Source organism: Nansenia antarctica (genome assembly GCF_963989245.1).
Source record: "Nansenia antarctica genome assembly, chromosome: 4".
NCBI classification, from domain to species: Eukaryota; Metazoa; Chordata; class Actinopteri; order Argentiniformes; family Microstomatidae; genus Nansenia; species Nansenia antarctica.
The window spans coordinates 6,790,679-6,808,043 of record NC_137689.1 but is presented as its reverse complement, the minus strand read 5'-3'; the positions used below and the strand labels follow the sequence as shown (position 1 = coordinate 6,808,043).

The 17,365-nt window shown below is 48.4% G+C and overlaps 1 protein-coding gene across 1 annotated transcript in view; it reads left to right on the top strand.

Moving 5' to 3' along the window:
* The window catches only part of dennd2b (DENN domain containing 2B), a 54,675-nt gene that overhangs the window by 13,424 nt on the left and 23,886 nt on the right, over positions 1-17,365 (top strand). Inside the window, exons 3-5 of the mRNA XM_080528093.1 lie at positions 7,496-8,983; positions 11,674-11,849; positions 17,134-17,258. Of these exons, the coding sequence (XP_080384219.1) occupies positions 7,496-8,983; positions 11,674-11,849; positions 17,134-17,258 (1,789 nt within the window). The remainder of the gene's footprint in view (positions 1-7,495; positions 8,984-11,673; positions 11,850-17,133; positions 17,259-17,365) is intronic.

The window sequence follows — 17,365 nt, the reverse complement described above, 5'->3', positions numbered from 1 at the left end:
CCGCACGACCCCGTGGCCGGCAGCCCCAGAGGAGACCGCCAGGCAGACTAGCTGACTGGCTCCTCGAGCCCAGCACCGTTATTCCGGCACCCCGGGGGCGCTGTTGCGCGACGGATCCTTGTCCGGAAATATTCCTATACCGCCCTCGGGAGCGGCCGCTCAATATGCCGCTCCCTGTGTGTGCCCCAGCCATATCCGGGTCTGGCGAGCTGGGATTCGATCCCAGTCCCCGGTGGGCAGCTTGCACTAGTGGCTAGTGCTTAGACCGCTACACCACCGCGGGGCACTGGTGCGTGTTTAAATGAATTGACTATGACTATATCTCTCAAGTCACAGTACAGCAGTGATATAGGAGTGTCTCTATGCCGTCTATGGGATGGGGCCTCCCTCATCCAGCTATAAACCGTGTGTCCTCGGGGCTGACGCTTGTTTGAGTGGACATGTTGAGAGCTGACATCCTCCCGCTGTAGCAGAGAAACAAACAGTGCCGAGTACTAGCCCTGGACACGGCTCCGGTCCTGTTTCTGTAAGCTGTCATCCCTCTCAACGCTATAACTACATCCATACACTGCTGTGGCCCGCCGAATCTCCTCACAGCCTCTGGAAACTAGGCTGCCGAACGGAGATTTCAGACACTACAGAAGTGAACTGACAGTTCCAGGCTTTAAGATCTGTCTCTCATGGTTCCGAGGCTAGCTCTCATGGTGTCGGGTGTTATAGTGCATCAGGATGTTAGTCTAATAAGTGCTACATGTAGTATAACCCCGCAGTGGCTGGTGTTGTGTTTAGGTTGGATCACGAGAACGCCGGCTGCCAGTTGGAAGCGGAGCGTTACTGCTGGCTGGTACGCCGGGCCCAGCGTGAGGACACCTCGGGAAGCCTGTGAGAAGTTTCAACATGACCACCGGCTGACGCGTAGTTTTATTTGAGAGGAAATCATTTTGTGCTGAGTCGTTGTTTTCCCCTCTCTTACCTCACCGTCTCTCTCCTGAGATGGTTAGATGGTTAGATGGTTAGATTAGAGCTCTCCTGCTCCAGTCTGTCTGAGAACGGATTCGGGTTTCACCGAGTTGTCCTCGGGGTGAGGCGTGATTCACTGCGTCATTTCCGAGCACTGACTGTTTGGATCTATCAATTATCATCTGTTGCTCATCGGATGGTCTCGGTCCAAATCCGCAGATAAACACTGTTGTCAACGTTTCACGCAGGATGAACATAATCACTGCCCTGCTGTTAGGGCCAACATCCCCTCTACTATTTCAAAATGTCGCTAACGTTTCTGCTGATCAGAAATAACAGATTTTAAGAGAGGGAACTGTCATTTATGCGTGATGAGAGAAGCGACTGTTATACGCTTGCTCCCCGCACCCCTTCCACAAGTCTTGCTCCCCTAGACAGGAATGTGAAAAAAAAACTGACTGTCAGTAAATCACGATCATTCCTTGGCAGGGAAGAATGCTGAGGAGACAATTTCTCATAAGATTTGGGAGGGCTTGCAGAGAGGGGGCTTGTGATGGGCACTTCTTTTAATAGAAAAGATAATCGTTGTGAAAATAAATGACGTTACTGGAAAACTGGAAATGAATCTATTAAAAAAGCAGAGGTAGAAGGAAATGAAATAAAACATGTTTACGAGGGGAAGAGAGAGTGTGTCGTGGAGGTGAGGAGAAAGTGAACTTGAAGGAGGGGTGAGGAGGAGGGGGGGGGGGTGGTAATGGAAGATCTTTCTCTTTCTCTCTTTCTCTTTTTCTCTTTTGTAACAACTATCTGTTCATCTGGGTTACTGGAACCCCTCCTGTATATTATATTGGCACGACCCGTAAACAGGAAGTGGCCTGTGGTTGGTGTGCCCCGTGAGAGCCAAGGAGCCAATCAGCAGCCAGAGAGGCTACCCAGCTCGGTACATGTGTGGCCCTCACAGCTGAGGCTGTCCAGGCAGTGCCAGAGCGAGGCTTGTTTTTACTGGCCCCGGCCTGACCACCACGACACCCCACCACAGCCCCCCAGACCCAGCTCAGTCAGCCCTGCTGGAGAACGCTACACACTTGATGTTTTCCTTTTGTGTGTGAATTGGACCTTGCCGGGGTTTCTTACTCGCAGTCAAACAGGCTTTTTTATGACTTGGATGTGGAGTCGTTTTGGCCAAGGCGGGCGGGCCTAAGAGGATATTTTTAAAACATGCCGCTCTGTTATTCTACAGCTAATTTAGTTTAAATTTGGGTATAAAGGTCTGATTGGTCTATAGGGGGTTGTTATTCGAATTGATAAACATGGTAATACATGGTATGTTGTTATTTGAAATGGACGAATCAGTGATATTATAGTGAGTGAGTGAGTGAGTGAGTTATTCACTGGGGGGGGGGGGGGGGGTTTGACTATCGCAGTGTGTTATGACTGCGTGTGGGTCAAACATGAACCTGACAGAATTTATTAGGTACGTTTTGAGCAATAATGTTGGTTCAAGTTTTGATTAATGAGACTTTTCCTCACTCGATAACTCTCCGGTGGTATTAACGATTCCTTCTGAACAGAGAGAGTTATTGTTGAGCACAACTCCATCATCAAATGAGGTTTAAAACATACTGCATTATTATATTACGATGATGATGATGGATGGCGAATCGAAACTCGACATGTTTGGTTGCAGAAAAGATCAGTCTGGTTCAATTGAGAGAGAGAATATGGACGTAATTTATTTAGTTTATTTTAGTCACATTTCGGTGGATCTAGTAAGCCCTGTTGCATGTGTTTCCATTTTAGACACGGGGGTAAATTGGATCTTATACAACTTTGGACTTTTACCACAGTCAGCTGGAAAGTGACCTGGCAGCGTGCTGGAATATGATGATGTGCAGAGTTTGTACTACAAACACGTCCATCCAGGACACTCAGTCATTACCACATCCAGCCAGTGAACGAGGCTTAATGAGTGTGATGATGCCTGATTATATCGTTTAAACACGTTTCCTGAAACTATAGTTAGATTTAGCACCACCAGTGTTTAATTGATGCTCTGTAAGAGGGTTAGGGTTGAGGAATGATAGCTGCGTGTATCATTTTGGTGGAAAGAATCCGTTTTGAGAAGAGTTTTTTTGGGGGAGAGTTTTGACAAAATGGTGAAACTCTTTTCAGTTTTGTGTTTAGAGTTTTGAGAAACTGAGTTATAGTTTCAGGAAACGTGTTTAAACGATTGGGAAGAACTGTAATCAGGCAACACACTAATTAATGCGTCTGCGTGGATGTCAACACACGCCTCCTCCATTGCCTGAAAAGTACATACAGTACAGAATACAGTATATACAGTATAGGCTACACATATTTCATAAATGTAAGACAAAACAACATTACACTCAGCACTCGAGTTGAGGGGGGATGAGGGGGAATGGCATCCCCCCTGAAATAAAAACGGTCAAAATCATCCCCCTTCTAAAACTGCTATCCCCCCTTTCCATCCCTTATGTCATTTTATCAATGAATGTGGTATTACTGCTATTTCAACATTTAGTTTTGCACATATTGAGTAAAATACTGTGGGTGAGGGGGCACGCACACATGCAATGACATTTTTACCGAGTCACTGACACTGAAGTCACTGACACTGAAGTCACTGACGCTGTGGGGAAGCGGAAATTGTCCCCATATGATAAAATCCACCATCCCCCCTGATTTTCTTTTACAACTTGAGTACTGTATACACTTATACATTTCTCTAAGCACTAGATATCCATAGAAACCATAGTTACATGTTTGTAATTACTGTAGAGAGTATAGAAGACCACTGAAGTGGTTACTTACCTATTCTCATCTCTAAATGTAATAACTGAAGCTACCGTGCAGCAGCTCAAATTCATCTGGACTCGCTGCCCAGCTGCGGTCATTGTTAGGCCGTGATTGAGTACATGGTCAACTAAAGCTGCGGATTTCATTAGACATATTGGCTGTCCTTCCTCTTCCTCTTCCTCCTCCTCCTCCTGCTCTCACTCTTCCTCTTCCTGTCTGTTCTCCAGGCTGCTCCATTTAGCTCCCAACACAGCAGAGGTCACCTGAGGTCCTGTTTTATGCTCTGACGTGTTTCGCCAATTCAGTTGGTGAGAAGGAATGAGACCCATCGGTACTTAGGGTGTGGTATTTTGAAAGCCAGTGTTTTCCAGGTGAACAAAGTGTGCTAAATTATAGGATGATGTTCTTAGAGTTTTGCAAAAATGTCATTTTTTTGAGTTTCTACTTGAGTGAAAACAATGGAATTGCGCTTAGAGTTTGGCAGTTGGGACTTGTTGTTGGTACTTGAGCTTCAAGTTTTCAGACGTGTGTGCATAGTTCCATTTGTTGTGTCTATATAATTAGGAGTGGGCTATAAATGGTCATTGCTTACGTCTTAGTGTTTTTGTGTTCCATTTGCCCTATCTCGACATGAAATGACAACATGTTCAGCTTCAGCGTGCAGGGCACACATCCAAGATGACCACAGTTGTCCCTGGAAAATCGAATTTTTAGCCATAACTTTGTCATTGTTGGGTATTTTTACTTGGTTGTGGTGTCTAGCCCTATGTTTTGGGGTTCAGGCAATCTATTTATGCATCTAGAAATAGTCACAAACCATCATATGTTGAGTTAAGACATATTTCTGACCAAATTTACCCTTTTTTTACCTCAATTTTTAATCATGCCCGTAGACCTAATATTTATTGGCAAATTATAGAAAAAACAGCTAGACAACAGGGTAAATTTGACCTATGCAAAATAAAATTTGGTCGAAAAAGGTATTAACTCAACATCTGAATGTGATTTTTCAGGGAAAACTGCAGTCATCTTGGATTTGTGCCCTGTACACTTTTCTCTTGGACCCCAGGCTGAAAATGTTGTAATTTCATGTTGAGAGAGGTCAAATGGAATACAACAAAACACTGAGACCTAATAAAAAAAAACACTTTAAGTGTTTTGACCTCTGTATAGCCCACTCCTGATACAATGGATCACAACTGTAATAACCTGGAGGGCTTTCAGCGTCAACACAGTCATATGGGCCGGTTTCTCTCCCCTCTACCTCCTTATGAGGAACCAGACAATGTCTCCAAACAGGAGAAAAAGATAGTAGATAGATCGTTTATTTTATTAGCCACACGACCAAAGCCGGTGGAATTTGTTCTCAGTCAGTACAGCATATTAAACTCTGCAGCACACAAACAAATGACAAAAACAAGGAAGTGCACAATAGACAACATCAGACAAAAAATAGACAATCAACAGACAATCGTGGTACGCATGTCGGTCATGACAGTGAGGGAAAAAACCCTTCCACTGCATCCTATTGTACTGGTCCTTTGCTGTTTTTTGTTCAGCAACTCTCTCGGTTCCATTACTCTACTCTATCTACTCTGTGTACATAATGCCTGAATCACGGGTGTGCTTTTAGTTAATACATAACTGTGTCTATCTACGGCTCCCTCCACTCCTTTTTCAATGTCAATACAATGGCAAAACTTGTCCTCCTGCTTCGCACGCAAGCTCTAAGTATAGGCTTGGTTGGTCATCCCCCCTAGTACTGCTTGTTGAGCATTTAAAGTGTACCATTTGGACTGTTTGGGAAGGAGGCAGGTCAACGTTTGGACACTCAGATCAACTACACTGACTGTGAGTCAGACAGAATCTCACAACTAGTTTTTTTTTTTTTTTACGGCAGACATCTTCCTGCTTTTAATCCCTGATCACTGACGGAAGAACATTTCAGCACAGGCTGCTGGGGTAGGGTTTTACAGCTCTACCTGGGAACCAGAGACTCCCTGCTTCACAGGAAACACAGATCACACCCACCAAACACCTGACAGAGGCTGTCTTCGTAAGCAGTCGCTTTGCCTGGAGGTGCTGTATTTGAGTACGGCCAGTAAAGATGAGAATCACGCTGTGTGTGTGTGTGTTAGAGCTCCTGGGTATAAGCCTTACAGGTTCCCAGGTGCTGAATATATCTCATTCCCACCCCCCCAACCTCCCAACCTACCTGAACCCTTGCGTGAAAGACAGGGCTAGGAGGTGTGAAGAGAGATCTGTTCCAACCTGCAACCTTCGGGATCCCAGCCCAGATCACAGCCCGAGCCAAGCCCTCCTCCTCCTCCTCCTCCTCCCAGCTCAACACTTGTTATTCTAACCATCGCCGTGACATCAGATCCCATGGCGTTTCGCAAGGCGTTTCGCGAGCCAAACAGGAGACAGTTCAGTTCCTGAAAGTTGCGTTAGTTAGTGCAGAGTCAGATGATGAGTGAGGCTTGTCTGTGTCTCTAGTCTAGCGGGAGGGAGCCCAGGTGAGTCAGCCAGTCAGCCGTGTGTTGGATGTTGGATCCACATGGCTCCACCGGGCTCGGCAGTGAGATGAACAATAGGACAGTCTGTGTTTAAGCCAGGGGCCTGTAGAACACAACTCTCTGTACAGATTAGAGAACACACGCACACACACTCACTCAGAGGACTGACTAGTGAAGGTAGGATGGTTTCATCTCTCTCTCTCTCTCTCTCTTTCTCTGTCATTCTCTCTCTCTGTCATTCTCTCTCTCTTTCTCTCTCTCTCTCTCATTCTCTCTTTCTTCATTCTCTTTCTCTCTCATTCTCTCTCTCTCTCTCTCTCTCTCTCTCTCTCTTTCTCTCTCTCTGTCATTCTGTCTCTCTCTTTCTCTCTCTCTCATTCTCTCTGTCATTCTCTCTCTCTCTTTATTTCTCTCTCTCTCTTTCTCTTTCTCTCTCTCTCTCTCCTCTCCCTCTCTATCTCCCCCTCTCTCTCTTTCTGTGTGTGTGGTGGGTTCCCATGGCTTTGTGTGTGGGGTCTAACATAAATTCTACCAAAATCATTTTAATTATGTGGAAAAATCCACACATGCATTTTTACTGAAGATCTATATTTGCTTTGGCTTTGAATGGGATCCCCATACTGCCAAAGTTATGTCAAATTACTGGGTACTTTCCATTGGTTATTTTACATGAGTGGTCAAACTTTTCACGTCGCCTATTATCTTAGAAATAAATTCAGGCTTTTAATGTTTTTTTCCTTCCTTTTGCTTTCTTCTCCGAATTTCTCAGTGTTTTTTTTTTCCCCCTCTCTTGCCCTGTAAGCTTTACAATGATTAATCATCCCCTGGCAAGCTAACACACCTGAGGTAACTACTGGTATTCCACGCCTAGTTTCTCTCGATGTGCAGTCAGCAGGCTTGCCTGAGAGGAATTCGTGGCTGCTCTGAACACACACGCCTCTCTTTCAAGCCGGTTAATGAGCCGAATGATTGTTAGATTTTTGGGCTTTTTGTAGAAGACGTAACAGCTATCAGCAATGCTATCAGGAGCGGTGGGGCAGTGAGGTTTCTGACCCTATCACATTTTTTGGGTTCTCCGTTCGTTCCAGGTGACAGTTGGCTTTTTTGAGAAGACGTAACGCTATCAGTACAATGCTATCAAGAGTGGGGCTCTGACTCGGTTTCTGACCCTATCGCATTTCTTTCTGTTATCGTTCCAGGTGCCAGTCTGCGTCCCCGCCTCCCATTCTCTCCTCTGCCACCCAGGGACGCTTCCACCACCACCCCACTCCCCTCAGCGACAGCGAGGACTGCGGGCAGCAGCAGCACAGCAGCAGCACAGCACGCTACGTCAAGACCGACGGACGCCTCCTCGGACGCGCCGCCTGGAGCAGCAAGACTCGCAGCCTCCGCAGCGGGGCCTCGCTCCCGACCGCCAACGCCTTCTTCTCCCAAAACCGCCTCGTCAAGTCCAAGAGCAACGGCTGCCTGGACAACAAGCTCTCCATCTACAAGCCCTTAGACACAGCCACAGCCACAGCCACAGCCCAGGGAGGGGGTCCAGCAGGGGAGTCCAGGAAGGAGACCCGGAAACAGGACGAGGAGCTCCCCGGGGGAGCTGATGTGGGACTGAGTGCCGCCGGGCAGCCCCTGAGCTGGAGTACCGTCTCGCTAGGACCCTCCTCCCCCTCCTCCTCCTCCTCCAACAACCACCACAGCCACAAGCTCTCTCTCAGCCGGCTCGCGACAGGCGCGTCTCCCTCCTCCTCCGCCGCCATCCGTAAGAAGATCTCGGAATGGGAGTGCCGGAGGGTGGCTCTGCCTAGGATGAGCCTGTGTCTGGAGAAGAGGCCCGCCGGCGGCGATCGCATCGGGGGGGGCGGAGGCAGCGAGGGTTGCCCCAGCCTGCTCTCCTCGCCCTGCAGCGAGAAGACCTTCGACTTCAAGTCGGGGATCCGTAGGATGAGCACGGCCTTCTCCGAGTGCTCCTACCCGGAGACGGAGGAGGAAGAGGGCGGCGGCGGGGCGGCCTCGGACAGGGACGGCGGTTGCCCGGGCGGACAGGGCCAGGGCGGACGTTTCCAGAAGAGGGGGACGACAGGGACGAAGGCTTCCCCCGACACTTCCTCCTCCGGGATATTCCTTCGCTCCCTGACGGCCAGGAAGGAGACGTCGGCCGTCCTCAACCGGATCCAGAAGATCGAGCAGGTGCTGAAGGAGAGCCCCGGCCCGGCCCCGCCGCAGTACCTCAGCAACTGCTACGCGCTGGACAAGACGAGGACGACCAAGTCTTTCACCATAGGAGGACTGGACGACTTAGACAGCGCGTGCACCAGCAAGCGCAGTAGCATCTGCTCCGTGGCCACAGAACCGGACACGCCGGTGTCGGCTCGGGTGACGGTGTCGTCGGCGTCCGATAAGCTGTCCAAACTCAGGCAGAGGTTCAGCGTGAGCTCGGCCCGGTCCGACAGCCCGGAGCCCCCCTGTCCGCTGACCCCGGGGGGCACCCCGGTCAACCCCCTGCCGAAGCCCAAACGCACCTTCGAGTACGACGCCAACCGCAACCACAAGGGCGCGTTGACGTCGCCGACTAACGGACTACCTCCTAGCAGCGCCGCCGCGGCGGAGTCGGCCCCCCCCCTGCCCTCCACCCCCGCGCCCGGGGGGACGCGCAAAGAGAAGACGGACGGAAAAGGCTCCCCCAAAAGGTAACAGAATGAGATGTGTGCCTTTTGTTACAGAATTGAAAGGGAGAGGGAGAGGGAGAGGAGAGAGGAGAGAGGAGAGAGGAGAGAGGAGAGAGGAGAGAGGAGAGAGGAGAGAGGAGAGAGAGAGAGAGGGAGGGAGAGAGAGAGAGAGAGGGAGAGAGAGAGGGAGAGAGAGAGGGAGAGGGAGAGAGAGAGAGAGAGAGAGGGAGAGAGAGAGGGTGAGAGAGAGAGAGAGAGGGTGAGAGAGAGAGAGAGAGAGGGAGGAGGGAGAGAGAGGGAGAGAGAGAGGGAGAGAGAGAGAGAGAGAGAGAGAGAGAGAGGGAGGGAGGGAGAGAGAGATTTGACTAAGCAAGTTGAACTAAGCATCAATTCACCAGTCGTAGCAGAAAGAGTCATTTGTGCCTTCACAGAGTTGAAATGACTCTCAGAGTTAATATACTTGCTTTGTGGCATGTGTCTGTCAGCTTTCTCAGATGTTGTGAGTTTTGCTCCCTGCGTTCTCTAAGAACATGTGTGTCTTTTCCCCCGGGTCAACCTGCTTATAATCAGACGGAAACAGAGGCAGATAATTTGTTCAGTTCCCTTCTGAGTTCCACATGGACGTCAGATCATTGATTTTTCTTGGATATTGAAATGTACCTAATATGTCCTAAGACATATCTCGGGGGAAGGATCACAGGCTTTGTTGGTATTGTAGTAGTGTATTGAATGATTCGCTTTTGTGTGTGTCTATGTTGTCATAGGCGGTAGATGGGCTTCACAGACAGGTTGGAAACACATTCGGTTCCACCATGTCTGCCTCTGTTAAGTGTTCGATAATAAGCAGAGATCAGCGTTGAATCTGTTGTTAATTTTGTCAAGGCCTCAGTGTTTTGCCATATTGGATGATGGTATTTTTGGACACGTATGAGGAGTATCACTTTGTTAAATTGATACAGCTTATAGCTTTTTGTTATCCTGGGTTTTTCTAATTTGATTTGTCATGAATGTTGCCATTGAAATGGAATACGTTAATGTGAGCTTCAGTCCCGCTTTCAGCTCTGTTTTCTAAGACCGCCAGGTTTTTATTAAACCAAGTGAGTGAAAACAGTACACAACGTCTTAGATATATTTGAGAACATTTGATCGAAGAATAAGACGTTTAATAACAAGACGGGACGCCCGGGAGAATAAATAAACATTAAATCAAATTGTACTCAAAGTAATGTTTGATATAAAACAACCGATAGATATTTTAGCTCAAGCCCAACTGTTCCTGTGTCCAAGGCCTGCTGGATAAAGTCTATTCCAGACTTGGAAGACCAAGAGTGAGCTTAATCTTTTCAACATGGTCCAAGTAACCCTCTCACAGTATGTCAAAACCAAACGGTATTATTTTCATATTACGTCCCATTATCTAGTGGTTATTGAACATTGTTTTGTATTTTTTTCTAGTCAGGCATTTCCAGTGAATGTCTTGAAGGACCCAGTGAGATGCTATCCCTCGTCATTACGTTGCTAGAAAGCTGTGCTGCTATTTAGTCTGTTGGCGGGTGCATTCTAGAACACTTGATATTGTTTATGGCCTCTCGTTTCTCATCCAACCCTCCTTCAGATTGTCTTCAGAGCACAACTTGTTTAGCCTGGTGACTGAGGACAAGGGCCTTGCCAGATCCTCACGATGATTGAGGGGGAGGAGGAGGAGGAGGAGGAGGAGGAGGAGGAGATCCTTTAATGTCCCTGACTCAGAGTCAGTGTTAAACATTCCTGTGGCCCAGGCAATTTCAGTCCTAATTTAAAAGCCATAAGCTGTCAACAGAGCAGGCGTGTCAAGTCACTGCATGAACCTCTAGAGCTAAGGCTACGGCTAACTACCCCTCTCTCCAGAGTGTCCAGACTATACAGTAACACCCTCTGACGCTGTCACCAGTTACCAGTGTGACAAACTGTACCTATACCGGCGTACAGTTAACAGGCTCCGTGAGGATGTGTGTTTTGGTTAGTGGTATACGGGATAAAATGGAAACTACTTTCTGTTTGGAGCACATGTTACATGTTGCTGTCAGCATAATAAACAGATCAATTCTGGTCTAAACTATTGGTCCCGGCCTTCTCTCTCTCTCTCTCTTCCTCTGTGTCTCTGTTAAACCGGTGGCCTTAGAGATGAGAGATGGTCTGTGGAGGCGTATTCGGTGCTCCTCTGAACATCCAGACTGTCTTTCATCTGCTCAGGTGGTCTCTGGTTGATTGTGATCAGTAAGAAGAGGAGGTCAGCAGTGAGCCAGACCCTCTGGTCTGCAGCTCTCTCCACTGTCTCGTCTCAACATACAGCCATGCTTGATTAAATACCCTCTCTCCTCTCTTCTCCTCTCTTCTCCTTGTTTCTCTCTGTCTGCACGTCCCATCTCTGGAAACCCCTATCTCTACCCTCTTTCTGATTTTCTCTCTCTCTCTCGCTCTCTCTCTCGCTATCTCTCTTGCTCTCTCTCTTGCTCTCTCTCTCTCTATCTCTTGCTCTCTCTCTCTCTCGCTCTCTCTCTCTCTTTCTTTCTCTCTCCCTCCCTCTCTCTTTCTCTCCCTCTCTCTCCCTCCCTCCCCCCTCCCTCCCTCTCTCTCTCCCTCCATCCCTCTCTCTCCCTCCCCCCTCTCCCTCTTCCCCTCTCCCTCTCTCTCCCCCCCCCCCCCCCCCTCTCTCTCTCCCTCCCTCCTAGGGGGTCATGTGAGTCGGAGGATGCTGCCAGCCTGCCCTCCCTGCACCCGGCCTCCTCCTCCTCCCAGCCCACAGAGAACGGCACAGCCGCCAAGGAGCCTCGCAGCGGCGGCGGCGGCACCACCCGGCCCGGCTCAAAAAGCACTTTAGAGGAGAATGCCTACGAGGACATCGTGGGTATGTAAGCAGCGTGCATGGTGACCTCTGTGTGACCTACTAGGCCCTCTCAGTCACCCAGTAGAGTTCAACACAGGGTGTGGTGTTTGTTTGGCTGTAGAATTAGGCTACATGCAGTTTGTAAAAAAAGCCAACACTCTGTTAGTGGCTAATGAGGAAAACATTCATTCCGGAAAGAACGGACTTCCACAGATACAGTATGGGAGATGTTAGGAGCGGTCAGACTCTTTGGCTCTCAGTCACCCAGTAGAACTCAACACATGCCGCGGTATTTGTGACTGTAGTTTGTACGTACAGTTTGTAAAAAAGCCAAACTAGTTAGTTGGCTAATGATGAAAACATTCATTCCGGAAGAAACCCCCCTTCCGCTGATACAGTACGGTTAGGATGTTACGAGCGGTCTGTCTGACTCTTTGGCTTGCCCCCCCCCCTCCCCCCTGATATTCACACACTCTCTTTTTCAAGTCAACCGGGTTTGTCTTTATTCTAAAAAGATGGCCGCAATCAACCACTCATTGTTATTGACTGAAAACAAGTATTTTTTCATATGCTTGCGGGTTTTTTGGACAATGGTTACGAGCGAGGCAGCAACAACAGATGGCTTATATAATGCCGGCCATCCCCTGGTGAAAAGGAATGTGGCAGTCATGGTTTACATTTGTATTGCGTCCCCCCTTTCTATGGGAACAATCCAATTAGCTGACTGAAAGACTCGGAGGGCTTTTAAAGACCAGCACCGGATCTCTATACCACTATACAGTAGGGGGAAATAACACATTCGACACATGAACGACTTTTGACATTCAACCTATTTCCATCGCATCTATTCACATGAAATGTAGACTTTTTGAGGTATTAACTCGAAGAATACACAGTACACGGCTAAAGAAATTGTAAAACATTCCAATCCGTTGAAAAAAAAAGTGAATGTTGAATACGTATTTCCCCCAACTGTATATCATATTCCTGCTTATGCTTATTCAGCTCTGTATGGTCATGTCAAGAACTAAATCTAATTCACTCACTATTCATCATTTCATCATTATGCCTCCATCATCCCTGGAAACAACGAATGGCATTTTGCCATCCTCTGGATTAAATCATATGATTTCATTGTGGTTGTAGCATTTTTTTGGGGGGGGGGAAATGTCAACTTGACGTGCCTCTGGTAAGTCCCAGACCTAGCGCTGAAGCTAATTTCACATAAATCAAAGTGTTCTACAGCCTGAACATAAAATTGCTTTTATAAGATCGGGGGAAAGTACCTGTCCTCCACCCTAGCAGTGACATGCACACCCCCCCACTCCCCCCCTTCTCTGTATTAACAGGACCAACTCAAGTCACAGAGAGAGAGTGGACATTTTAAAGAGCCAAATTCCTTTCCACTAGGAAATGACCTGGAGCCTGTAGTCCAGTGAAACACAGCAGTCTTCCTGAGGTGCATCATGGGCCAGCAGTATACCCTGTACTAGTCTGGCCCCGACACAATAACCCTCAGTCCTGCTGATGAGGCTGGGATGGGAGACCGAGTGAAATGTCCACCGTGATAAAAGTGAACGGGGACTGACTGACTTTTTGTGGGGCAAATGAAAAAGATATCTTACTAATACTGTGCTGTATTTATCTGCTACTTATGGCTGACTCTGTGACTCTGTTGACTCTGTCTTCAGTGGCGTTTTTTTTATTCACACTCAGTGAGGATGACCAACGGTTCCAGGCAGAGCATGAATTCATACCCCCGCAAAGGGGGGGGGTGGTGGTGGTGGGGGACTTTCATTCTACCCCGGGTGACTTTCATCATGTGTACCCCGACAAAGCCCTCCATTGTTCGGCCCCCGACACCTCCAGTGTGGGATCGGCAAATGCGGTTCGTGCATTTTTGCGAATGCTGATTAGTTCCAGAGAAATAACATTGCCTCTGTGTACTGGGAGCTGTCCCCAGTGATCAGACGGCCCCGGTTAGAAATATTCTGGCTCTGTTTCGCGGCACGGAACGGTGGTTTCCACTACCGCTGAGCGGCGGTTTACAGGTCAGATGTTCCATTTTAGAGGCAGGCTAGCAGCCGCAGCAGAGGAGGGAGATAAGCCATGTTTCTGGTCCCCGGCTGCTCGTATTTCACGGTGTAGCTAAGCACACCAGACGATTTGGACTCGAAACACAGCTCCGTCACCGTCACAAAACTACAGTTTTTCACGAACTACAATGATCATAATAGCTGTCTGAGAGGACTAGAGGGATGTTGTGTAATGTGTATGGATAAAAAGAAAGACACGGCTCAACGGACAACCTTATTACCTCACTCGACAGTCGATTTCTATCATCGGTAGACTGTTGACATCTTTGAGTAGAGTAGATAAGTTATCAGCCACCTGTTCGCTGACGGCTGTACAGCTGCTTGATTCGTCACGGTGGGAAAGGTAGACGTTTGTTATGGCAGGGCCTGATACAGTACGTACAGTATCGTCTAGTCATGTAGCGCTACCGCTAGGTAATATGTTTCCTGTCTGATGACTCAGCTCCTACAGACAAGTGGGACACTGACTCAACAGTAATGGATCACGCCTGTGTGATTAACCTCTTAAGCTTTAGAGTCTCACAACATTCAGTCAGCAGTGGTGGGGGGGTGGAGGGGGTGATGAGGTAAGATGGTGTTAGTTAGCCATTATTTCTCACTCATGGGAATCTTCTGACTGGAATAAGGATGTTGTTTTTTTGGTTTGTATGCGATCATCAGTTTCTCAGAGATGGGTTCTTCGTCCACAAACATCCACATGATGTTTCAGTTACGGTTTAAGAACACAGTATGAGTATTTATGATGTAGGCCAAGTTGTTTTTTGTGTTTTGTGAGGCATGGGGTGTTTAGCACTTTAGCTAGATTCCAAAAATACTGAAATACTGTGCATCTCACAGCGGTAATGTGGACCATATGGACATTCTCTGTCCAGTACACAGTACAGTTTGTGGTGCCGCCAAATGTTTATACAGAACTCGGCCCCGTTTTTTTTTTTTTGCCCGATGAACATTTTGTGTTCACCACATGAAGGAGGGGTGCCTGGGTAGCTGCTCTGCAGCGCGGGGACATTCTGTCCGGGGAGATATTACAGGGTAATGTGAGACTGACATTGTGTGGATAGTTTGTCTTCTGTCTCGCCCTGCTTAGAGAGCCTATTGTGTAAACAGAGGAACAATCACAGGGCGTTTGTGTGTGCGTGTGTGTGTGTGTGTGTGTGTGTGTGTGTGTGTGTGTGTGTGCGTGTGTGTGTGTGTGTGTACGTGAGCATACCTGTGTTTGTGTGTGTGTGTGTGTACGTAAGTGTGTGTGTGTGTGTGTGTGTGTGTGTGTGTGTGTGTGTGTGGATACCGGTAAGTGTGTGCCTGTATGTGTGTGTGTGTGTGTGTGTGTGTGTGTGTGTGTGTGTGGATACCGGTAAGTGTGTGCCTGTATGTGTGTGTGTGTGTGTGTGTGTGTGTGTACGTGAGCATACCTCTGTGTGTGTGTGTGTGTGTGTGTGTGTGTGTGTACGTGTGTACGTGACCATACCTGTGTGTGTGTGTGTGTGTGTGTGTGTGTGTGTGTGTGTGTGTGTGTGCAGTGTAAGTGTGTGCGTGCGTGTGTGTGTGTTTATGTAAGTGTGTGTCTGTGTGTGTGTGCAGGAGAGCTGTGCCCGGTGCCCTGTGCCCACTTCCTGTGCGTGCGTGCATGTGTCTACGTGTGTGCGTGTGTGTGTGTGTGTGTGTGTGTGTGTGTAACCAGAGCAGTTGATTAGTACCCTCCAGTGCATCAGCAGCCAGGGAGGGAGACATATCATTTCCCCAGGCAGGCTGTCATTACTGCCTCCAGCTGAACGTGTCCCACCAGGGGGTCCTGCCTCCTCCTGCCCTCTTATTGCCCTGCTCTCCCCAGCCTTAATCACACAGAGAGACACCCTGCCTGGATCTCATCTACTGTACGACATGGCAGAATCGCTGTTGAAGATCCTGGTTAGCTTAGCACCGTTCTTTTACCTCACTTACAGGTTGTAGAGTAACCTATTTAAGTTTTTACCTCAGTTTTGACGTCACTTACAGGTTGTAAAGTAACCTATTTAAGTTTTTACCTCAGTTTTTACCTCACTTACAGGCTGTAAAGTAACCTATTAAGGTCTATTTACAACCTGTAAGTGAGGTAAAAACGGTGCTATCTAACCAGGATCTTCAGAAGCATTCTGCCGTGTCGTACAGTAGATAAGACTCACCAGGCAGGGTGACTCTGTGTGATTAAGGCTGGGGAGCAGAACAGTAACAGAAAGAAACACCTAGTGTACCTGTCCTGTTTGTGCCTTCGAGGTCAAGGGTCAAGGTGTTCCTCAGATTCTTGCGATGGTTCCTCAGTGGAGGGAGACTAGCTAATCATAGACGTAGAAAGCGTAGCGTCTTTAGACAGACGATATACGATTTCTTTCTCTAAAAGTATTTTTTCCCTCGTTCTTTTCCAAGACCATCTGGCTCTGCTTTCAGTGCAGTTCCCCATTTTCTCACAACCTCTTCAGACCCAGCCACAATGCGACTCGCAGAGCAGATGTTTGAAAAGGGCATTCGGCTGGGGCGTCTCGTTTTTCGGTTTTATACAAGCTGGCCTTCGTCCAACTGCCATCGACGGCGAAATAACTGTCATCTGTGAGATTCCGACTGTTCCCATCTCAGTTATCGATCACAAAGTACATCTCACCAAAATGTAAAACGTACCACCACTGTGGTAACATCGCTACAATCAAGCATTGTCGTGGTAATGACGTTAGAACGAGACTCTGTGACACCTGAGATGAGGATGCTCCCCCCTCTCCCGCCCCCCTCCCCCCCCCAGTCGACAGTCCTGCATACCCCGGCCGTGAGTCACCAGCGGCCCACTGTCCGGGAGGCTCCGTGCGGTCAGGGGGGGGGCCCAGCAGAGCTGGAGGGGCCGGCGGTGGAGGCCCTAGGCCAACAGTAACTGTTTTGAGAGGAGACGGCCCATTTGGGCATTGTAGCAGCCAGCTGAGCATGACCTTTGACCCTGCAGCATGACTCATCCTGTCTGAGCTGAACCATGGGGAGCCTCTGTCTCACATGCCCCCCCCCCCCCCCCCCACAAGACCCCCAACTCCCATCCTCTCTCTCTCAGAGACACCCCCTTCCTTCCCCCCCAGTAACAGATGGTCCCAGACAGCTCGTGTTATGTTAAGAGTTCATGTTAAGAGTCGAATAATCACACAAAGAAAGGAAACCTTTTAAACCTTTTCTGTTGTTGTGTCTCGTCCCCGCAGAGAAGGAGAACCCCTACGAGGACGTGGACCTGAAGCGGAGGAGTCTGGGACGGAAGAACCGTCTGCTACCGGAGAGCAACAGGACGTGGACTTCTCAGGACACAAAGCTCAACTCACCTCCTCAGGTACGGCTACTAGCTGTCTCTCTTTTGCTCTCTCTCTCTCTCTCTCTCTCTCTCTCTCTCTCTCTCTCTCTCTCTCTCTCTCTCGCTTGCTCTCTCTCTCTCCCCCT